The 25,013-nt window shown below is 43.0% G+C and overlaps 1 protein-coding gene across 1 annotated transcript; it reads left to right on the top strand.

Annotated features, from left to right (window-relative positions):
• The first annotated feature begins 1,581 nt into the window (after positions 1–1,581).
• On the top strand, positions 1,582–24,950 carry lima1a (LIM domain and actin binding 1a). The gene is given in 12 exon segments (XM_032522155.1): positions 1,582–1,847; positions 3,678–3,867; positions 5,132–5,177; positions 9,595–10,041; positions 18,071–18,137; positions 19,567–19,661; positions 20,792–20,857; positions 21,032–21,083; positions 21,471–21,535; positions 21,626–21,759; positions 23,138–23,918; positions 23,921–24,950. Coding segments are annotated over 11 exon segments (2,160 nt in total). The 5' UTR covers positions 1,582–1,847; positions 3,678–3,742; the 3' UTR covers positions 24,203–24,950.
• Positions 24,951–25,013: the final 63 nt, after the last annotated feature.

Genomic DNA, 25,013 nt, shown 5'->3' with positions numbered 1-25,013 from the left:
CCTCACATCTCCCTAGCTGCTTCTCTCCAGAACACACTGTAAAAACATCTCCTCACTATCTGCTAGCTGCCTGTCCCCTGAACACACTGTAAAAAACATCTCCTCATATCTGCTAGCTGCCTTTTCCCCTGAACCACTGTAAAAACATCTACTCACTATCCGCTAGCTGCCTGTCCCCTGACCACACTGTAAAAACATCTACTCACTATCTGCTAGCTGCCTGTCCCCTGAACACACTGTAAAAAACATCTCCTCCTATCTGCTAGCTGCCTGCCCCCCTGAACACACTGTAAAAACATCTACTCCTATCCGCTAGCTGCCTGTCCCCTGAACACACTGTAAAAAACTCTCCTCACTATCTGCTAGCTGCCTTCCCCTGAACACACTGTAAAAACTCTCCTCACTATCTGCTAGCTGCCTGTCCCCCTGACACACTGTAAAAACATCTCCTCACTATCTCTAGCTGCCTGTCCCCTGACACACTGAAAAAACATCTCACTATCTGCTAGCTGCCCTGTCTCCGGAACCCTGTAAAAAAACATCTACTCACTATCCGCTACTGCCTGTCCCCAGAACACCTGTAAAAAACATCTACTCACTATCGCTAGCTGCCTGTCCCCTGAACACACTGTAAACAATCTCCTCCTATCTGCTAGCTGCCTGTCCCCTGAACACACTAATAAAAACATCTCACTATCCTAGCTGCCTGTCCCCTGAACACACTGTAAAAACTCTACTCACTATCTGCTACTCCTGTCCCCTGAACACACTGTAAAAAAAAAAAAGAACCACTGTAAAATAAAACGTGGTCTCTGTAGACAGCAAAAAAACCAAACTGCGCCCACCTGCACCACGAAGACACACACAGTGTTCCGCCAATAACCGTCAAGAAGGATTTGGGGGTGTGGGGGGGTTAGTGCACAGAAGGAAGGGGAGGGGACAGGATGAGGAAGAGGGGGGGGCAAGCTAGTCTGGTTTTGTTTGAAAATACTTTAAACGTCAACAAGAAGTAACGTCACCCAACATTGCTTAGAGCACCTTTACATTTTCAAAAATTAAATAGATTATTTGACTATTGTCTTGAAAATCTATTTTACATAAAATGTTGTGGCACGTTTGGATTGGCTCTTTTCCCCAGAGCATGTGATGGGGAAGCGTGAGTTAAGCGGGGGGTATGGTGGCTTGGAGCGGGGGGGGCGTACATTATCAGCGCTCCTATGCTCTGCAGGGCGCTGTGAGATAAGCTAGATGCTACTGCACAAACAGGGGTGATCTTTGAACAATGGTCACATAGTTCCCAGTGAATATCGAGCAAGCAAAACCTGTGCCAATGTACATAGGGCATGTCGGTACTGTTTAGGGACCTAAAAATAAGCAAAATATCTTTTAAATCTCATTTTGATGCCATTTCCCCTTTTCTTTCAGTGTATTTATTCAGAGTTGAGAATGAGTCACATCCTCATAAGTCCTGAACTCGTGAGAAAGGAGGCAGTCATCTGTAGTTCACTCAACTTCCAGGAATCCAGTGTGGGATTCCCCCCCCCCTCTCGGCCCTCCCCCCTCTGCCATGTTGGCTGGCTGCTTGCCTCACACAGCTCCAAGCGGCTCTGTGTGTGCTCACTCTGGACCCTGCTGATTGGACGAGTGAGGAGAGCTCGTACCTGCCAGGTGGAGGTGACTGCCGCATAAGATCTGAGTTAAGTGGGAGTGGTGGGAGCTCCTCCTACTTCCCTGTCTACTCAAAAGCACCAGTGGCAGCAGCTGAGGAGATAAAAAGAGAAGGAAATACGCAAGTAGCGGACTACTGAACACACATCCGGGGAAAAAAACAGCTGGCATAGTCACAGGTAAGCAGTTTTGTGCATTCTCCATTCTTTTTTTTACATCATGAAGGGAAAAAGAGGTCAGGTTAAGGTCTTTTTTTAACCGCGTGTTTCTTTGAAGTTTGAAATCAAACATTCATGAATTTGTTCAATCTTTTTAAAACTAGAAATCAGGCTTCCAAGGCAACCTGTCTGCTTTTAACCTCCGGGTAAACAGCTGGTGAGACTGTGGTCCTTTTGTTGCCTTTGACACATGACTTAAACACTTTGCATGAGTCTGTATCCGTTTTACATGTTGCTTCGTTTGTAATCTAAGCCTCGGGACAGAGGAGTCCTCTCAGTCATCCTACATTTGCATTTGACCTGGTAGGAAAGTTTTTGTGACTCTGTGTGGTGATGATGGGAGTTTGATACGACCGCAGTGTACGGGACATTTAGCCATAGCTGAAACGGTTAGTCAAATAATCCACTTATTCAACTGGAGATGGATAAATAAACAGTTTTGAGAATCCTATTGTTTGTTTGTTTGTGAAAACTCACCATTCTTCTAACATTTTGAACAAAATCCTTTAGGACTTTTGGTTGGACAAAATAAGACATTTGAAGCCCTCCATCATTCTCTTAATTAAAAAATAAATAAATAAAAAATCAACCTGTTAATTGATGACAAAAATAGTTGCAGCCTGATCAACTGAGTGATCAGATTCTCTCAATTGGGGAGCAACGATTCCCTAATTCTTGAGGTTGTGGCAGTGAACCAACAAGTCGTAATCAGGCACCACCCCACAGTGAGTGATGATTATGTGGTCAAACATTTGATGGTTTTGGCTCCTTGCACTAGATCATTTGCTGATCTCTTGTCTTTAAATGGTAGAAAATGTTCTGTCTCTTGGTTTGGACCTGGTTGAGACAAAAAGAGAAACCTTCAACACATGTTTGACTATTTTCTGCTGTTTAGTAGACACAAGATGAATCAATTTATCAGGAGTAGAGCCTTTTAATGCAGTTAAAAATGTTGCATTATTAGTTTAAATACATGTTATCTTAAACAACCCCAGTGGTGGAGGAATACCTAACACAAAGGAAACCGTATTGGGGAAACTAACGAGCCATAACATCCCACAATAGTCCACCTGCTGGCTGACGTCGAGACCCCGGGGGCTCTGCCGTCACCAGCCCACTCACCCACCCCCATTGTTTAATTCATCCAGAGCGTGTATAACTCACAGATGACAGTTAGTTATTTATGGTGAACTAACAGTGCTGCTGCGTGAGTCTGCTTGCCCTCGGCCTTGAGTCTGTGGACCTGCAGAAGTGTGTGTGTGTGTGGAGGGGGGGGGCTAGTGGGTTTTTGTGGACTGCAGGCGTATCGGTTGTCTTTTGGTAGTTGCCCCCCCAGGCTCATCTTTGAGCAGAGTCACACAGGGAACAGATGGTCAATGGCTGTGTGACGCGCTCTATTGACTTTCTGACTTGGACACTGCTGCAGTGACACTGACAACAGGAGTCTGGCAAAATATATTGATTTCTGGGCGAGGTTTTGTACTGGAGTAAATAAGCCTGAACTGGCATGTCTGATGTGATCTACTCTGAATTTAACTTGTGTGGTGTGTGTGTGTGTGTGTGTGTGTGTGTGTGTGTGTGTGAACAAAAGAGGTAAGTATGACATTTATTTATGAGGTGATATACATTTTAAATGTACAGAAAGTGTTTCCTACAGCTACACTTCTCCCGTTTCAGAGCTGCAAAACAAGGAGAAAGAAGCAAAATCAAAGTTTACCACCAGTACATGTGTTTTATTTGCCTTTTTTGTTTTCCTTTGGCTCAACATGCTTCTTTTCTGTGTCCTCTCAGAGTTACGACGTGTGTGTTCCTGGCAAGCTGACGAGACAAATTGATTGCTCAGACGTGCTGCAAAGATGGCCTCCGCCGCTCCGTTCAGCCGCAGACAGTGGGCGTCCCAGTCCCTGAGGGTCACCGCCAAGGAGATGTCCATCGTCTCTGCGCGGGGGAAGAACAACGCCATCGCAGAGCGCTTTTCCAAGTAAGTCCAACCTTGGCTCACTCTGTCCCTCAGGCTTCCACTACGAGTTTAATTAATAATTCACCAGCAGCCACTCAGCAGATAAGTCTCTTTTACTTTTTTTTTTCTCACTGTTTTGGTCACTTCAGAAATGAGGTCATGGGTCTTCCTCACAACATTTTCTCGCCACTCGGCTGTTTCGAGTTCCCTCTTTTGGAAAATGATCACACCATCAGCCACAACCAGTTACTCCAGTTGTGGTGTTCTCTGGTTCCCAGACTGTAGAGTTAAACCAAGGTGGATCATCCAGGGCTTTCCCTCTTTCACCTGTTCAACATATCTTGTTACTCATTTGTGAATTGAGAAGGTGGTTGCATGGTAGGACGTTTCCTCTGTGCACTCCTCCGTCTGACCACTAGGGGTTAGTACTTCTCTGTTGGAAGGGCAATAAACAGTTGGAGGATTTTTGTGTGTGTGTGTGTTGTGTGTGTGTGTGTGTGGTGTGTGTGTGTGTGTGTGTGGTGTGTGTGTGTTGTGTGTGTGTGTGTGTGTGTGTGTGTGTGTGTGTGGTGTGTGTGTGTGTGTGTGGTGTGTGTGTGTGTGTGTGTGTGTGTGTGTGTGTGGTGTGGTGTGTGTGTGTGTGTGTGTGTGTGTGTGTGTGTGTTGTGTGTGTGTGTGTGTGTGTGTGTGTGTGTGTGTGTGTGTGTGTGTGTGTGTGTGTGTGTGTGTGTGTGGTGTGTGTGTTGTGTGTGTGTGTGTGTGTGGTGTGTGGTTGTGTGTGTGTGGTGTGGTGTGTGTGGTGTGTGTGGTGTGTGGGTGTGTGTGGTGTGTGTGTGTGTGTGTGTGTATTTTTTCTTTTTTAATTATTATTATAGTGACAGTGGATAGACATGAAAGGAGGAGAGAGATGGGGGCATGACACACAGCAAAGGGCTGCAACTTGGGGTGCACGCCTTTACTGGGGGGGGGGGGGGGGGCTACAGGCCGCCCCAGATGATAACGTTTGATATGGAACAACATCAGGACTTCAGTCACATTTTTTTTTTTTCTCCTTGAATTCACCTCTCACTTCCTGTGCGGCGTCCGGTGTGACTTAACGTAGGCCGAAGGTTTTCCGTTTGTAACACGTGAAGCCATTTAATGTTTTTGGGGAGGAGCGTAGATATTTCATGGTAGTTTCCTGGGCGTGTGCAGCAGGATAGTGTAGGACCAGCAGTTTGATGATGGGTAACTTGACCAGAAAAGTTTTCCTATTCACTCCCAACGTCTTCCTCCTCATCCTTAGGTACCAGATGGCAGCAGAGGAGGGAAATGCAGAGAAAAAGAAAGCGGTAGGTAACTTTTTATTTACTATGAAATATGTCTGTTCACTCGTTCACAGGGGTGACAGAAGTATTCAAATGCTTTGCTTAAGTAAAAGTACTAATACCACATTGTAAAAATACTGTTACAAGTAAAAGCCCTGCATTGAAAATGTTCCTTAAAGTAAAAGTGTGTAAATATCATCAGGAAAATATACTTGCAGTATTAAAAGTAAAACTACTTAATGCAGAAAATCCTCCCATTTTTCTAAACCGTAAAGGATCCAAACAATTGTGTTTAATGGTCTAACTATTTCAGCTGGACTTGTAGGCCCTTATATTTTTGGCTAGTTTACTTTTATAATAAAACATCAGATTTTATAAACTACATATGGTTATGGGCAAAGATCTTAATGTGTAAAGTAACTAAAGCTGTCAGATGAATGTAGTGGAGTAAAAATTAGAATATTTCTCTCTGAAATGTAGTGGAGTAGAAGTAGAAGGTGGCATAAAAAGACTCAAAGTACCTCAGCATTTGTACTTAAGTACAGTACTTGAGTAAATGTACTAAGTTACATTCCATCACTGGTGATTGATCAATCTGGATCGATGCATCGTTTCAATCATAAACCCAATATCATAGATACAAAGTAAAAAATATCAATACATATTTTTTGAGTTGTTTGATCAAGAGCGTATTAGTATAATTTGTCTTTTAATATACTGTGCACATTGTAATTGCTAATGTACATGCTGGTTAATAGAGCTGATTGAGGAGGACTTAATTTAAGCTACTCTTATAAACTGTTGTGTAGTTTGCAGACCCATGGGTATTAACTGTATTTTAGCTGATATGTTTTCTCAGTACTATGGGCACGCACAGACAGGCTCCATGGACTCAAATCCTCTCCCACTCTTCTGCTTGTTTTGCAAGACAAGCCACAACTTAATCCTTATTAGTGCATGGAGTTTCATAATCTCTGAGAATGTCTGATCAGCCACAAATCACCTGGATGGGACTGCAGGCCTGTAGTTTTATTATACTGCATCGTATTGTACAAGTTTTTCTTGTGCCTTGTATGTCAAATCAAATTTAGCTGGGAACTAGAGCTTTCAGATAAACGTAGTGCATCCCCCCTAAATTGTGAAGTTGAAAGTAGCTAATTGGAAAAAGGTGAACAGTTCTTGAGTAGATCTACTTGTTTATGTTCTAGGGCTGCACAGTATCTTTTATCTATCTATCCATCTCAACCCTGCCTCAAACGTTTCTTGAAAGCTGCTCTATCTAACCCTGAAGAAAATATCAGAAAACCGCTCATTAAAATGTACCTGTTAATTTTTTTTTTAATATATATTCAACTCAATGTTTGTAAGACAGTTGGAAATGATTTCATTTGTTTTACATTTGTTGTATTTTAGCACAGTACTGAAAGTAGCAGAAATGCAGAACGGAGTACTCTTTACTAGTACTTTTTTTTTTTTTTTTTTTTTTTTTAAGTCGGTATCGCCATATTCAAAAACATTGCTTATTTTCCTCATATCGTGCTGCCTCTCTGCAGTTGGAGGCAAGAAAACTCTTTCTTATCCTAAGGTGAGGCATCTGTTCAAGACCCCCCCCCCCCCCCATTTAGTCAAATTCATTGATATGAATTTGACTAAATTAAGTTAACCAGCTTCACTGTACATTACTCACATTATTTGATTTTTATAGATCTAATTATTTTAAAAGTCCATTTAAAACTAAAAAATGTTGACTTTCTACTGGGCTGCACAATTAATTGCAATTTCATTAAAATTGCAATATAGGCTAGTGCACTATCCAAATCGCAGGGAGGAGGGGGACAGTATGGCAGGCGGGGCCCATTTTTGTCATAGGCTAATAGCGATTTTCCATCAATGGAACCGACTCAGCCTCCTTTTTCCATTGCTCTCACTGACCAATCAGCAGGCTGCAGGTTTTCAGCTCGCTTGGAACCTCGACTGAGGTGGTGTTAAAAGTCCTAGGTACCAGGGACTTCTTTTTTTTCTTAATTGAAAACCAAAAAGGCGAGTAGGTACCATGCGGTGGAAAAACACCACGTGCATGTCTCAAACCGTATTCGAATCTGAGGCGATGTCAAAATGATACCTTAACATTAGTATGTTAGTATTGTCTTTGTGAGCATGTTAGCATGCGCTACCTAAGCATAGTCACCTCCTGAGTACAGCCTCACAGAGTTGATAGCATGGCTGGCCATATATCGTGACACCCACCTTGCTGACGTCTCCCATGATGCAGTGCACAATAATGCCAATAGGTGGTAGTAAAGTCCAATCCACATCAAACCAACGGCACATGTTGCAGAAACGTAAGCATACAGTATATCATTTGCAAGTATCAACTCTGGGATTCAAAACATTACATTTTGATTTTAAGATTTTGGGCCTGAATTAAAAGTTGTACAACCGGCATTATAATCAAGAACAGCTGTTGGACATGATCATTTTTCAAAATCCACGTGTATTGCGATACGTATTGTGAGGCAACCCCCGGCCCGACTGTCCACTCCTAGTCTTGTTGTGTTGCTGGTCACTCCCCAGTTCATTTGAATGCAGCATATTATGCGGGAATTTTCTTGTTAGTCTTTGCTGTCACTCCTGTGAATTGATGAAATGGTTCTGTAGCATTTTTTTCTGGCATCTGTCTCTGTCTCTCTGTAGAAAAAGTAAAGCGAGTAGAGACAGGAAAGGTAGTCAGAGGTGTTACTATGGAATGCGGCCCCTAGAGCAAACACTGGATAGAGATACGCGTCAGGACGGCTTATCAGAACATTCTTCCATGTTTAGTCTCCCTGCATTTCTCCGTAAAGTGTTTTGTTTTTTTCTAGCTCTCCTTTACCTTTTTTCCTTCATTTCCTGGACTTATTTTCCCTTTCCCTCCCTGACTCTGTTTCTAATTTCTTTTTCTTTTTTTTTTTTCTCCAACCCCGCCCCTTGCCCCCTTCACTCCCTCCGTTTCCTTCTGTCCTTCCTTCCCTGTGTTCTGTAGGAGGGGGGTGGGCTGGTTACTTCATGCTGCTCTGATCACTTCTCAAGGCGCTCACATCTGGAACAGCTTGTAGCCAACACACACACACACACACACACACTTAACTCACCCACACAAATTTTAAACTCACAACGCCAACTGGACAGCCGGGTCTTCAGCGACTCTCAGGTTTTTACTTTCTACTTGTAGTGCTGTTTTTTTTTCCAGCTTTTTGTTCTGTATCCAGCGGGATTCAGGTTCATAGACTTGCATGCTGAGCAGCTCTTTGTCTCTTGTGTTTCGGTTTCTCCTCCTTTCTTTCATAGCTGAACGTGTTTGCTTGCATGAATGCTAACAAATGTCTGTGTGGACGGTGTTATATTTTGTGTTAAGCTTCATTCAGCAGGAAGAACAGCTGGTGTCAGTCCACGATCGAACAAACTAAAAGTAGATTCAGAGAGCAGCTAACGTCCCTCAGTGTGTCTGTCTTCTCTGCTTTAATAGAAATAGTGAGTCATGGTTTTTAAAGTGTTGGTGTTATCTTCTCTGCCTTCTCACTACTCAGGCATCGTAAGTCTTTTACGGCACATCTGCATGAGAGGACTTTAGAAGACTGCTGTTAATCTATTAAGCTATTTAACTATTTCACTGTATGTGAAACTGAACGGGGTATATCTTTGGGTCGGAGCTGTTGGTCAGACACAACAAGCAGTCTGAAGACCTAACCTTGAGTTTCAGGGAGGTTCTACTGGATGGTTTTCACTTTTTCCAGACATTACAACCTTTTATGCATATTGAATCTTTATTGACACTGACACAATAAGTTACAGGCCTCTTGTCTTCTAGATCTACAACCTGTTGACTTAGAGCTGAAATAATAAGTTGATTTACTGTGGTTTTTTTTGATTGACAAAACTAATTGGCAACCATTTTAAGAGTTGATCAAGACACTTTTCAAACAAATGCCAAACTTGCATGGCTTCTTAAATGTGATATTTTCTGGACGGTTTCATGGAGTTTCCAGGATGATTTGGTTTTGTCACCGTTTCCTGGCATTTTATCGACAATTGATTGTACCAAAAAATAATCGGCAGGTAAATTCATAATGAAATTATCCACTAGAGCAACAAATGTGTTAATCTGCCACTGAAAACAGTCCCCAACAAATGCCCCATCGTTGAGTAACTTGTCATTAAAAACTACAGCTTTTTTTTTTTTATTAAAGATTTTATCTTTAGTAGGAACCCGTGAGTTTGGGAGCTGAGAGCCACAGACTAGGTGTGAGAGTATTGAGAGACGGGCTAACACATGTTGGTTTTGGTCTTGGGTTCATGAGATTTGGTGACGATGCCATGGCAACCTTATCTTTGAATCAAGCCTTGGGGTTTCTGACTGAAAAGGAGTGTAAACAACAGCCGAGTGCTTGTTCTTTCTCTGCAGGTTGTAGAACCTCTTCCCTCCACCCTGCGCAGCGGGAATCTGAGTGTTTTAAAGAAACGCTGGGAACAACAGCAGCAGTCCAGCCACAGAGCCCCACATCAGGCCTGCAGCCCTGCTGACACTCAGATCCACATCAGTCAGCCCACTGGCTCAAACCCTAGACCCACATCACAGATTGAGAACCAGCCAGACACCCTGAAAAACTCCACTAGACAACTCTCACTAGACCAGCATACCGAGCCTAAGACGCAGGTTCACTCGGAGACCAGCTCCAACCAGCTGCAGTCCGCTCCACCCCAGCATCTGAGCACCATGGAGGAGAAGCCCAGCAGAGACTCAGAGTGGCAGGAGGGAGCAGCAGCTGAAGTACCGGACTCTGAGAGGCCAAGTGTTCCCCTCAACAGCCTCAAGATGATGTTTGAGAAGCGAGAGAACCTGACCGACGAGGTGAGTCTTTTATCTGACTGTCATGGTGACCAGCAGGTTATGGCGTAATTGTAATGTGTCGCTACCAATCACATACACAACATAGTTACATTTCTTGAGGTGCCGGTCAGGCTGCAGCGTGGGGTCTGTATCTCTACGTATTTGCCCACAGCGTCAATTTTTAAGACTGAAGCATAAATTGGCCTCCAGACAGAAAATGATTGGTTTAAAAAAAGTCAGCTTGTTCTCAAAGAGGTCAGATCCCTCCAGTGCTGTCATGCTGCTAGTCACATGGTGCAGCTTCACTCCAACCATCCCTCAACGCACAAACTCAGCTGACTTGCCGACATCCTCTGGGCGAGCACCAGTGACCGGAGCTTCATGCACCCCGGGGCAGCTGATTGTTATTTGTGGAGCATAAAAGTCGAGGCATCTAACATCCAGTCATGCATTCGCTTGAGGCGTGTAAAAAGTGCTCCTACACGTGTGTGACTTGTTAACAACGGCCATGCTGTATTTCACACAAGAAGGTCTATTTACAACAGGAAGAGAATATGACAAGACGTTATGAGGCGTGCATTCGCTCTCGGTCTCGGTCTCGTTAGGTTTTTATTTTGTAAAAAATAAATGTATTTGTAATTATTAACCTATCAGAATCCATTATGGAATCGTTCTAAGAATCAATTTATTAAAAAAAAACAAAAAACACCCCCCTAGTATTGTACATGATTGATTTGAATGACAAAATGACACCAGTGATTTAAAGCTCTTACGGTCAAGATTTTAAATTAACAATGGATCACTTAAAGGGACAAACCCGCTAAAGAATTATCACTCAACTTCGCCGTTTCCTTCCGCTCCAGAGCGTTTTTGCGTCTAAGAGCTCAGTCTTCATCTTTTAAAAGAAGAGGACATACTTTATTGACCCCTGAGGGGTTGTTGTCTTTTCACATAACACACATACCAAGGCCTGAAATACCCAAATGGGACACATACAAAGGTATCTCTGCAGGGCCCAGGAGGCGAACTCCTGCTGAACCTATTACATTCTACCTGCTGAGAACCAAATGACAGTTAGCAACTAGTGGACATAGTGGAGCATTTGGCACATAAAGAAATGAATAATTTCATCAGGAGTTGGTGGAGACCAAAAATGGGAAGTAAGATGAGAGAGTAATTGGACTTAAATTCATCTAGTGGACACAAATAAGACTCCAATTGGTCAATAACAGGGTTTCCGCAGGGTCTTAAAAGTCTAAATTGTCTAGCGATTTGTAAGATTTTTAAGGTCTTAAATTTAAAGTATTATGTTCTATCTATATCCTTCATAAAGGTCTTAAATTGGACTTGGTGCCTGAATAATGTTGCTCTGTAACTGTTTAGTGTGTGAATAAGCAGCTGGTCCCTTACACCTTTTTGACATAAAGTTGATATGGTTGTGTACAGCGTGTTTATGTTGTCCATAAGGGACAAAAAGAATCCACTGAAGGGAGTAAAGACAAAAGAGAAGTGAAAGCAAACTTTCAATATCGGACTCTCTTTTGAGTTTCTGTTCCCTCTTCTTCCTGATTAGATGCTGTGAGATAGGAGCAGCTTCATTAGAGAAGTTCAGAGAGCAGACAGCAACCCCTTGTATCTCGGAGCCAGCCCCCCCCGGGCAAACAGCCACTCCTCCTCAAGAATTTCTGCTCGTCCATTCCTGTAAATCTTTTTTCTCATGAGCAGGAATGTTTTTTTTTTTTTTTTAAACCAGATAAGTCTGCCAGACGAGCAGTCTCCAACGTTGCCCATCGCCAAGCATGCGTGGAATGTCCTTTAAAAGATGGCTAGAATCCCTATCTAATCAAAATTAAACTTTCTTATTTGTGGAAAAAGCATTTGACCCGTTTCAACTGCAGCCCTCAAAGAATCGCAATTAAGAATTGGAATCAGAATTGTTAAAATACAAACGATGCCCAAACCTACGTTTCAGCAATGCCTAAAACGGCACGGTAGATTTAGAAAGAGTAGCTTGACGTTTTGAGAAATCCTTTCATTCACTTTCTTGCTGAAGGTTAGAGGATCAATGCAATCAATCCACTCTCATATCCTTAATCCAACTTATCTTAGCACAAAGACTGGAAACCGGGTGAAACGGCTAGTCTGGCTCTGTCCAAAGGTAAAAGCCACCTAAAGCTAATTAACACATCTAGTTTTATTTATTTATTTTTTAATATGTACTAAAGAAGAAAAGTGTGAATGGCAGGTTGTGGTTTTTACTGGGAGTTATGTAATGATCAGCCAGGCTAGTTTCTAGTCTTTATGCTAAGCTAACTGTAGCTCTGGATTTACGGTGTATACAAAATCCAACTCTTCCCACAATCCTAAAGTGTAACAGAAGTTTCTGACTGGTGGACCTCGCTGTTGCCATGGAAATGTTTACTGCACCCATGAACTGATAGCGAGCTGCTACCACAAAACTCTACAATTGGGATGTACGCAGTCTTGTTGTGGGAATAACAAAAGTACCAAATAGGCCTAGCTCTTTAAACCTGAGGAGGTAGTTTTTGTTGAGGTCTCATGGGATCCAGGACCAACGAGGTGTGGTTCTTGGCAAAAAAGGACACATTTATAGAAAAAAAAAAAAAGTGCTGTTCTAACAAAGACTTGTTGGACCTGACCTCGTACAGTATGTGGGCTTTTTAGAAGATGAGATCAAGGAGCAACTCTGGGGGGGGGGGGGGGGGGGGGGTTGGGAGAGTCTCTTACTGCATGTTGCATGGTTGTCTTACCAAAGGAGGGATTGTTTCAGGAAATGCTCCAGCGTTAATACAAGATCTATACAGTTCTCGTACAATAGTGTCCACTGTATAGCTGAAGCTGGGCCCTCTGCTTCCCTTTTGTTGAGCTCCTCTTCTCAGGGCAGATGATGTCATAGTGCAGGCTCATTACAGCTGATGTGCACTCGGAGCCTCTTCAGACCGTCCCCTCCTCCGCACCTCATCAATCATCCTTGTCCACTTCTCTGCTCCTCTGTCCATCTCGTCCCTGTGTTCTCAGTCAACCCTCCCTTCTCTTTCTAGACCTCCCCCTCCACTCTTTCCTTTCTTTTTTGCGGTGTGGCTCAAGGGGGAGCAAAGTCAGTCGTCCCACACTGAAATATGTCTTCAACTATTTGATTGCCTTTACATTTTCTTTACGGACATTAATGTTCCCCAGAGGATGAGTCACTCTTTGGCGAACCTCTGATTTTTACTTCAGCGCCACCTGCAGGACAGTTTTTACTCATCATGTGAAATATCTCAATTCTAGACATTGGCACAAACGTTTGTACACCGAATTTTGTACAGACATTCATATTCCTCTGAATAATTTCTAATGACATTGACTTTCCCTTTAGCACCACCATGGGGTTCACATCTGTGGTGGAGTGAAATATTTCTAATCTGACTTGAATCGGTGCATATTTGTTTCCCCCGGATCCTTTTGTAATAACTTTAACTCCTTTTTAGTTTTTCATCTAATGTGAAATAAACTAAAAATTTTGAAATTGGACCTGAAAACCCTACGTTAGCATGACAATATTAGCATTTAGTTCATAGCACCACAGTGCCGGAGTACAGCATCACGGAGCTGCTAACACGGGTGTAGTTAGCCCCCCCCCCACACACACATCTTCATAATCCCCACTCCCCTCCCTGGACTGGGCAAAGCATGAGGCACTCTGAAATTAATTGACCCTCACCCAAATCATCCCCTCCCTCCTCACACAGCTCAGCCCCACCTATCCTCCCCCTCCTTCCTTTCCTCCTACTGTCACCCCCCAGCACCAGCTGCTACTCCACCCTCCTCCTGTCTCTGGGGGACTGTGACAATGTAAAAATAAAAAAAACACACACACACCCTCTAAATGATCTGTAACACCACGGCAGACTTTGCCTACCCTCCCATCGTCATCCCCACCTTCATTGGGCAACACCCCCCTTTGAGCAGCCCCCCCTGGAACACCTGCTCCCTGTCGCCTTTCCTATTCCCACCCAGTCTACGTCCCCTCCTCCTCTATCCTAACCAAGATCGGGGCTGCTCTGTTCAGTCGGTCTTCTCCCTGCTGGTGTAAAAGGTCTTCTGGATTCAGTCCTCAGTCCCCCGAACCGGCTTGGCTCCCCGTCTCTCTGCTGCCTCCTCTCTCCCTCGTGGCCTTGTTCTCCGGTTGCCTTCACAAGAGGTAGCTATGGTTTTGCCATTCAGACGGTTCAATATGGGGTTTCTTGCTTTCTTTGTTTGGTCTCTGTCTACTTTTGACTTTTTTTGTCTCTTTTTTTTCTTTTCTTTTTTTTTTTGTGACTTCTGTTACGTTGGGATGTTTCTGCAGCTGAAGGAGTCCTTTTATAGAGAAAACTGCTGAAGAACAGCCTGTAATAATTCTCAAAGGCCTTTTCATGGGCTAACTTTATCACTGACTCCTTTCAACTGTATCTGCTCACTTTGAACATGAGGATTGTGTGGCTAAGGTATATTGCCTTGTTTGTTTTAAAGGCTATGAACTCATGACGTGGGTACCTTCCTATGCGGTCTTTGTTTTGCTTGATGTAAGAACATTTTGTCTTCGGTGACCTGTGTTTGTGTGTGGAGGGTTCAGGGACAGGGTGCGGTTATTACTGCGAGTCAGTTTGTATGGGAGCTTTAATAGTATCAGGATTAGTGGCAGATTCTTTGTCTACCCCTCTGATCCAGCCTCCTGAGACCCAGCCTGGCCATGCAGGGCCCGGCGGCTTGTTTACATCCCAATGACCCCCCCCCCCCCCCAACACACACACACACACACGTCCGTACTTGTGTACACCCCCTTCTCATGCACAGACACACACGCATGCAAACCTATTCTCAGACACCCCCTCTCCCACAAAGCTGCACCCCCGGTCTCTGGAACATAATCCACCCTCGGAGATAGATCCATTCATATGAAGATTTTCTTTTGTTGGATTTGACTTGGTTCTCTAGTGCCAGACACACTGAGTGATCATTTGTGTTCTCAGTTTTGATTCAGAGTTGGTATGTTATCATACATATGTATTATTTATGACTGTATGTTTTTACTCACTCCCTGACCCATGCTCAGACTTGCCATGCCCCCAGATCACATCGCCTGTGAGATCATCTTGTACCATTCACCTGATAAAAAGATAGTCCCAGGATCTTAAAAACCACAGAGCTTAAAGCGGCTAAAATCAACGTATTTCTATTAACAGTGGAATAATTGGCTACAGTTGTGTAAGGTGTTACTTGTAGGCGAATCCAGAGCATTAGCACACGAGCCTCCAGTTCCTCTCAGCGCTGCAGAGTTTCTGCTCATTGTCTGTAGTTTTACGGCTACAACTGTACTGTTTGGTTCACTCCCACGACTCTCAATATGTTTTTCAGCGGGACAAAAGAGACAGTTTGAAACTAGCTGGTGAATAAAGTGGACCAATTAGCGACAGAAAAGATGGAAATGTCCCTCCAGGAGTTGGTAGGGACCAAAAATGGAGATAAATGGGAGATTATTAATAACATTATTTATCAGGTCGACACAAACGTGACTGCAGATGAATTTATAATGTTGCTCATGTCTGTTGGGTGTGTAAATTACCAACTGTTAACATATCAACTCAAAAGGTGATGTGTTGTGTTAACAGCTTGTTGTGGCGCCCTCTAGTGGGCAATAGTAGGTTATTGTTGGTTCAGTCCTGAACTTACTCAAAGGTCTTGACTCTGGTAACTTAAAATAAGCATACAGATGTCAGACAGGGGCAAACGCCTGCAGCTTTAGAAAGTTGACTTTATATTGTCCACAAATACTATATGAAAAGACTAAAACCAACAAACTCATTCATTCCTACCTGAATGCATAAACTGTTAAAATTGGTCACAAATATAAAGTTTTATAACAGCTGGTGATTGTAGTTTTTTTGCAAATGTCAAACTGGAGTAAATATTTTAGGACTATTGTCAGCGGCAGATTAATCGTGGGTGTGAGGGGGTGGGTGTGGATGTGGTCACACATAGCTGTATGGCACAGAATAAGAAAGATATGTATTTATAAATTATTGAGACTTGTTGGAGGAAGCCAAAACTTTAGTACTGAATCGCTGTTCTTTGCAGTGATAACTGACGAGCATTAACTTGTCCAGACGATGTGTTTTTCAGTGTTCACCCTGACCTCCGCTTTGTTTTCTCTGAAATCTCTCTGCTTTGTTTTGTCTTATGAAATCTCTCTGCTTTGTTTTGTCTAATGAAATCTTTCCCAACTTCTACCTGCTGCAGCCTGCAGACACTCAGAGCCTGCTGCACTCAGTGGGCTGCTGGGTAGTATGAGGCCACAAAGCAGCCTGGCACTGAACAGTGGTCGGAAATAACTAAGTGCTTTTGCTCAATGATCATTTCATAAAACACAATAACTGTTTGAATCCCAAAGTGATCAAATTATCTAATATTTTACTAAAATCAAAGCTTAAAAGTCAAATAGTAATCCAACATTTTGTAGTACAACTCTTCTTTCTTCTGTGCTCTCCCATTAATCATCTGCCAACCCCCATTTATTTTGTGAGCCTTGGAGGGGCCTGAGCCTTATGTTGGGAACCACTGAGATAAACTACCAAACTTAGACCTCCCACTGCACAAAAGTGAAGCCAAAATATCCCGGATACGCCATCTTATAATTTTGCTGCGCAGTAGTAGTCTCACATTGCCAGACCTATCTCCACAGCATCACAGGACTGTTTAAATGTATAGCTTTAAAAGTATCAGATCAGCCTGAAAATGACAAATGAACAAGTTTGCCAATTTGAAATATCTCCGCAATTCTTATCAATGACCAGTTGTCTAACCAGAAGTCATTGTTGTTAGTGCGAGGTCCCGGTGAGTCGGTCTATATGGGTACATTTTCAGAACTGAGACCAGAATAAAGCTTGTTTAAGTGGTAAAGGGAACACAAAGTATTGTTTTAATTTTCTCCAGCGCAGCTCCACATTTTATAATTGTCATCACAAGTTTGAGATTTTTCTGGCTTTTAGAGAGTAGCTCATGTTCACAAATGTATTTACTGAACTTTATTCTGTCATGGACATAACATTGGAGTTCTTATTGTAGGTGGTGTTCCCCTTAAGTACAATATCTGGTTCTTCTAGTACTTATTACACCCACTGGCACTGAATCTGTAGTAAACACAGAACGGAAAACTACCCTTTTTATTATTTTGTCGTTTTAGTGGTGAATCTATTTAACAGGTGTCTGGGCCTAACATGTTTCTCACAGACTGAAGGCTAAATGAGTAGAAGCGTAATGCCTATTGTGGCCTATTGTGTAATCTGGCGCGTATGATGTGTGTCCTCATGTTGGCATGGCTGCCGGAAGGCGTGGTTTGACTGCTGCTGGACAGTTGAGACTTGAACGTGACTTCAGCAGATCGACTAAATACATATAGATTTTTATTTTTTTTAAATAAAGGGGGTGTAGGAGGTGACTGCAACAGCACTCAGGTGTGTACAATTTAATCTTATCGGTTTCAAGACACACCCCTGAGCCATACCAGCTCCAGAGGCAGCCGCTAAAGAAGATGGTCCTGTTTGAATCTTTTAATTTTTTTAAAATATGTTTTTCATGTTTTGTAAATGGAAGGTCTGATGTTTTTAAAAAGTGTAAAAGCACAACCGATAAATGATCAGTTTAGTTTGGCCTGACTGTTGTTGACAGACGGGGTTACTGTCTCAAGCTCCGTCTCCCTGAGCTCATAAGGGGATTAAAGTGGTTTGAACTGGACAGACACACTCACACACACACACACACACTGTACCTCGGTGATTGTCCCATGTCTTTGCGTCTCCTCTACACTCTGATCTTATCTTCCTGATGGACTGTGTTTGCTCTGCCGGCTGGAACATGTGAGCGTCAGCAGCCTGTGTGCTGTTGTGCGTGTGTGTTTTGTGCAGACGCCATGAAAGACACACTGGAGCAGCTCTTTTGGTCCTTTGACTTCTCCGAGGCCTTGTGTCTGACTGTTTGTGCGTGTTTGTTTTTTGTGTTCCTTCTGCAGGTGTCCAGAGAGCAAACGAGTAGAGGAAACGACAGTAATACTGCCAACATGGACCAGCTACTTGGAGGTACATATTCTTATTTTTATGTAGTTGTGGGGCATTTTTATATTCACGAGATGAATAGGAAATGAGTTTAGAGAGAGGGAAACAACGACAAGACCACGGTCTTTGGCCAGACTTGAACCAGCAAAGTATTAAACTTAACAGAAGTCCAACACAATTAAGATTTATTATAAAGTTTACTATAAAGCCATCAGGGTGCCCTTTCAGGTTTAAAGGGTCACATTGCAAAAAGAACTACAGACGTATCCAGAATAGGGTTTGTAGTTTGGTATTAGACCTCTAAATAATTGGCCTACTTTTTATTTTTCTCTTCAACATTGCATTCATCATTTTTAACAATGTAAATGTTTGTAATGTCAATGGAAGTTTGGAGACTATTCTTGCGAGAGGCAGCTATTTGCTGTATCAACTTCATTAGAATGTCAGTTTTGATATTTTTCCAAAGAGGTTAGTACAAGTCTCAGTAGTTTGAGGTGCTCTCAGATGGTCGGGGAGGGCGTTCCACGGAGGGAGGGATAGAGTTGGCGGGGTGAGTAGATCTTTCAGATGGGGGGGCATTTCCACAGATGCACTGGTGGGTAAGCAGGAATACCTTTTTATATTTAATCCTGGTGGAAACAAGAAGCCAGTAAAGTGAATGGTGTAAGGCTCCACTATGGTCACCAGCCACCTCTAACTGTCTGCTGTCAATGGGATGGAGATGATTAAGTTTGGGGTCGCAAATTCAAAAGAGTCAGCTGAAAGAGGCTAAAACGCTCTGTAAAGCTCCAGTGATAACACTCTGGGGATCCAATGTTAACATACAAATCTTGATTATAGCTGCTTTACAAACAAAGGGCAAGTGTGTATATTTTCTGTCAAAGGCAAAAACCTCCACTGCTCCAATGGTCTCCCATTCACAAAGCCCTCGCTGCACGAGTCCGTCACAAAAACAAATGTCCTCCACAAAACACTTCCTGCCTTCCTCGGGATGGATTACATCCTTCCCAGAAGTGACCGCTGTAGGACCACTGTGATCAGCAGACTGCCTCACAGAGCACAGGAAGTCAGACAAAACCCTCCGTTTCCCTCCACATGGCACACTACTCCTGACCTCATGTTCCCGTCCACAGCCCGCATGACTAACCAGCACCGCCTTCACTCAGTCTCAGCTGGGTGGGAAAACGCAAAAATATAAATCCTGAACAGGGACATGTTGTCTTCTGATTCGCTAACAAATAATGGACTGTGAAAACTGACTTAGTGTTGCGTTTGTGGTTTTGCGGGCTAAAACTATTTCTAACCAGTTAGAAAGAATCAATGTGCTTCAAACGAGGTCAACCATGGTCTAGAACCTCGTTGAGTTTTCCAACCAGTCCAAAGTGTGATGGTCTGATTTACAGTAATGACACTTGAACCACAATCGTTTGCATCAATTGTGTCGTTGTACCAGATGGAAGTCTTGCAGAGTCGACTCCCCTCCGGGACAGGATGGCCCTCTACCAAGCTGCCATCTCCAAACAGGAAGTAATCCCCACCTCCGTCAGTGTGAGTACTCGTGTCAATCATCCCCCAAAACAATGTATTTGTTGTTTTAGGTTTTCTTTCTGCACAAATGGTTCAACCCACTAATGGCGGTGGATGAAGTACTCTGATTTTCTACTAAAGTAAAAGTAATGCATTCAAGTAAAGGTTATTATTCCATATATTTGTGGCTTTAAATATATTTACATACCAAAGATTTGCGATGAAACGCTCTGCAACGTTCTGAAACCCGCCAGTTTACACCAACGCAACTGGACCAGACGGTGTATCATCTCCAGAGCAACAAGTCTTAACTACTTGTGGCTTTTCAGGCTTTTTTTTTTTTTTTTGTAGCTAAATGTATGGAACTTTATTCATCCCGAGAGAAATTGTTGTGCAGCAGTTGCAGTACAAAGTAGGAAACGGTATAAGTTAATCAATTAGGTTCAAGTATAAAAACCTTTACATTCTGGAAAAGCTTTGAAATGTATATGGTATCTAAAACAACACATAGTTACCCGTGAAGGGAAACTTTATTACATATTTTGAATGTAAAGATAGAAATTTATGTAATATTTTTATTTTATTAGGAAAGTTTCATATTTATAAATCAAAATTTAAGACAATGTTTTAAGCTACTCCAAATTGAAATTGACATGTATTTTGAGTCTCTTAAATTAGTAAAATAAATATATATATATATATATATACACACACACACACACACACACAAATCTATTTAAGGTTTGTAAGTCACTTTGTTTGTTTTTTTTGCTCTCTTCATGGATTTGTTTATATCGTACTTATCACTTTTTGACTTTTACTTTAAATCTTATGAGCTGTGATGACTGAATGTTAATTTATTTCATATTTTTTTATATACTCTCTCTCGAAACAGATATCCTAATTATGCACAAGGTTAAACCTATAAACAAAGGGAAGTTAATTGTATATGATTACTTTAAAATGTCCCATGGTTCTGTCCACACTATATGTCCCGTTAACTCCAAATGTTCTACCTGCTTTAAGGAGACTACTTCGTCCTGTTGTCAGATCCAATCACCTGCACCAACGCTGGCCTGGAGTCAGTGTTTAAAGGAATAAATGTTTTATATTTTGTTACTAAACCCCCCCCTCCCTCTTGTTTCTCTCAGAGCGATCAGCTGGACGGGTTCTGTGGGAAACAGAAGGAGAACGTTCCTCCGTGCACTCTGGACCTGGTGAGGAGTCTGACTTATTATCATTTATGTGATTTCAAATGGTTATTACTTCATATTTCAGACATGGTGGATGTTTCACTGCATGGTTTATCTGTAAAGGGAAGTTTGTGTGTGGCGGTTTTGTGATGTGGAACAAATGGACAGGGTTGATTTAGTTCTCGTCTCTCGTTTCAGAGTCCAGAGTCTGAACCAAACGGCAGGAAAGGTTTCACCTCAGAGAGCAACGGTAATTTACTCTCCATGTGACTCCAGATGATGGGAATCATCTCCTAATGAGAACTTGGCGATCGGCCCATCATTAGAGTGGATCTTTGGCTGTAGTTAATAGAAAAACATTACCTACACCCAAATAATCCAATCTGTCTGTAAGATATTCAGAAATGACAAATCTAAATTTTTATTTTTTTAAAATAATTTGTCTAAATCTTCTAGAGTACATTTAGTGTACTATAATACTGTATCCACAGCTTTATGTTGGATATCTAAGCCCCTAACATATCCGTTTATATGTAAAAGTCAAGTGTACATGTGTTGAACATGTAAATGGCTCCATCTAGTGTTCAGAACACGTCACTACCTTGTCTTCACACTGGTGGTGTTGTGATCCCAACAGGCTCCGCTTCTGGCACGCCTCCATCCTCCAATCAGAGAGACTCTTCTCAGCCCAAGACTCCCAAAGTGAGTCCTCACAGGAACCAACCTTTTGAACCAGAAAATACACATTAACGCCATGTTGGGACTTAATGCATGAACTGTGTGTGTGAGCAGGGCTTCCGCCTGCCTGTGAGGGAGACCTGCGTGTCCTGTCTGAAGACGGTCTATCCTCTGGAGAGGCTGGTGGCCAATCAGCACGTCTACCACAGCTCCTGCTTCCGCTGCTCCCACTGCAACACCAAACTCAGGTGACGACAACAAGCTTCACAGGGTTTTAACTGAGACTTTGGGGACATTTTTAGGCGCTTGGTTACATTGACTTCTTTATACTTAGATTGCTTTTTCAAAACTCAATGTTTTCCCCGGCACCCAGTCAAGCACGACCAAATCCAAAATAAGAACCTGAACCTTTTTGGTTGTTGCAGCAGCACAAAGACGGCACTAGCTACAGATTAGTCGAGGGGGAAACGAAAGTAATTAATGAGATGTAGTTTTAAATAAAATAATAGAACATAAAAATCTGGAGACACAAGTAGTGTGGCAACCAGTAGTATTACAAAATGTATCTGTTGTATCTTTAGCAGCAGTATTTTACTTAGTTTTCTGGTTAATGGAAATTAAAAGTAAAATACTGCTGCTACAAAGACACAAGCGATACATTTTTGTAATGTTACGGTGATGCATTACAATTAAAAATGAGAAATTATCTTTACTGTATGGATTGTGATAGCTATGTTGTACTTGTATACACTATTTATTTTTTTCTACTAAACTCTGCATACACAACCAATGTTCTCAGTGCTGAGTTCATGTGTAGAGCCCCTGGTTGGACTTTGAGCAAAGTTTCATGTTGTCCAGCCTTCTTGGTGTTTTAAGAATAGCGATTTTGATGCGATCCTGCACTCTCATTCAAAAGGCCCTTTGACCAAAAAACTATAATACGGTAAAACTTAACCCTTGTGTTGTCCTTCATGTCACAGGGACTTGTTTTACTTTATTTACATTTTAAATTGGCGTGGTGTTGTGCTTCGGGGTCCCCGGGGCCTTTTTCATTTCATGTCAACAACCGTCAGGGCCTTGCCCATTGGGTTTTGGAGACCCTTGTTTGTTTTTATGCGATTTGTACTGTACATATGTTCCACCACAATCCCGCCTCGTCAATCGGGTCCCATGGACCCCGGAGGACAGTGGGAAATGCGTTTGACTGCAGGACTGGTCTCTGGGACCCCGGAGGCCAAGGCCACTGTAGCAGGAAAAATACGATTTGAATACAGGCGGGGTCTCTGGGACCCAAAGGACAACACGGGGATTAAGTGGAGCTTCGTTGTAATTATTTTTAAATGAAAGTTTGACTTTGGTACATTCACAAAGACCCCAGGTTGCATTTTAGTAAGAGTTACGCTTTAATACATGTAGCATACCTAAAACCTTCACCAAGCTCATATTAAACGGTTTCATCCAGCGAATCTCATCGCACCCAATCATTGTTTGAAATGAGATCCCCATCATTACCCACCAATATTATTCAGAAGATGATCTGATGGCATATGAGAGAATAATTTCTCAGTTGGCAGCTTGTTTGTATTTTCTAATTTCGTCTCCCTTTCTTTTTTTTCATGACTTAAGTTTGGTGAACTACGCCTCCCTGCACAACAACGTCTACTGCAAGCCGCACTTCTGCCAGCTGTTCAAGGCCAAGGGCAACTACGACGAGGGCTTCGGCCACCGGCCCCACAAACAGCTGTGGGACAGCAAAGGGGACAGCGGCGAGACCTCCCCACAATCCAACACTTCGACCAAGCCAACGAACCAGATCCCGGCCCCGGCCTCAGACCTGGACAGCCCCAGTGTGGAGGACTCCCCGCTGGCTAAAGTCAATGTGCTGATGGCCACAATGGAGGCTCTGGGACAGGGATCACCGGAGAAGTCTGACAGACCCACTGAGACCCGCAGGCTCAAAATCTCCTGGCCACCAAAAACTGAGCTGGAGGATTCGAGCAGCCACACTGGCACCGCCACATCGAGCGCAGATGAGGGGTCCCCCAGTAAGCCAATTCGAGCCAAGTGGCCCCCAGAGGAGGACTCCCTCTCCTCACCCCCCGAACAGGCCAAAGAGACTCCCTGCCTGCGCCGCACCTCCTCCCTGAAGGAGCGCAGCATGCCCTTCACGCTGGCAGGACAAGCTCCTGCTCCTGAGGCCAGAAGTCTGGCTGTAGACAGGCAGCTCAGTCCTGAACCATCCAGCATGGAGCTGCAGCACTGCGGCCAGTCCACAGACAGCCAGACACCCACAGAGGACAGCTGTGTGGACGTCCACACCAGCTCTGGGGAGGAGGACCAGGAGGGGGAGATGAAGACTGAGCACACACCGGATGATCAGCCTGAGGAGGAGGAGGAGGAGGAGGAGGAGAGGAGGAGAAGATGGAGGAGGTGGAAGAAGATGAAGATGTGTTAGAGGAAGAGATGGCGCCTCTGAAACAGGAGGAGACACCGACAGACATCTCGTCTCCCGAAGGTGAGGTGGAGGCCAGCCAGTCGTCTCAGGATGTGGGCTTCTGGGAGAGCGAGGAGGTGGAGGACAAGGAGGAGGCTGTGCAGCAGCAGCAGCAGGACGAGGAGGTGCTGACGGTGGAGGAAATGATCAAACGAAACCGACACTACGAGGACGAAGAGGAGGAAGAGGATGTATGAACTGATCCATCAACAACATAACATGCACACTTGGACTTTATGTCATTCCTTCTTTTTTTTTTTTTTTTATTTAGAGGTTTCCTTCTTCTCCTCTTTAGAGTTCACACTAGACCCGTGTCTAGTGTGAACTCTACTGAACTCTTTGTGCCTCTTTCGAACACTTTTTGAAACATTTAAGGCCATTCCCACAAGATAGTTTTTACAAGGCTATTGTCCCTCTGACACACTGTTTTTAAATGTACAATATTTAAAATTACACCCCATGTAATGAATGTTTTTAGCACTGAGATGTCCAAATGAATGACATGTAGAGAATTATTTTTCTGTAATTTTTCTATTTTTCATTGAATGCTCCTAATCTGGATTGAAACTTCTGTTCTAAGTAGCCTACCAATAGCATGGTCTTCTTACTATACCAAGAAGTGGGATTATTCCAGCTAGTGTAGCTTCTTAAAGGTGTCCTTCTTTATAAATGGGCACAGCTAAAAGAAGACGTGCCACTCTGTCTTAGAAAAGAGAGCCCAGGCCAGCACTAGGATCAGTTTAAAATGGATTTGGATATGTTTTGACTTTCAGTGGAAAATACATCGGTCACCTTACCCGCTATTCAGTTGCCCTAATGTATGCACATGTTAGACTTAAAAGAATTCAAGAGTAATAACTGGATTGGAATACTGTTGTACTGATGTTTTTAAAACCAAGGGACCAAATATCCTACATAACTACTGTTTAAATAAATTGTTGTATGAAAAATGTTTTGTCTGAGTAGCTAATGTCATCCGGGGACTTTTATACATTAAGTAGTTTTGAA

Source organism: Etheostoma spectabile, chromosome 7, assembly GCF_008692095.1.
Source record: "Etheostoma spectabile isolate EspeVRDwgs_2016 chromosome 7, UIUC_Espe_1.0, whole genome shotgun sequence".
NCBI lineage: Eukaryota > Metazoa > Chordata > Actinopteri > Perciformes > Percidae > Etheostoma > Etheostoma spectabile.
The sequence above is the reverse complement of the archived record's forward strand: the minus strand, read 5'-3'. Positions and strand labels throughout refer to the sequence as shown.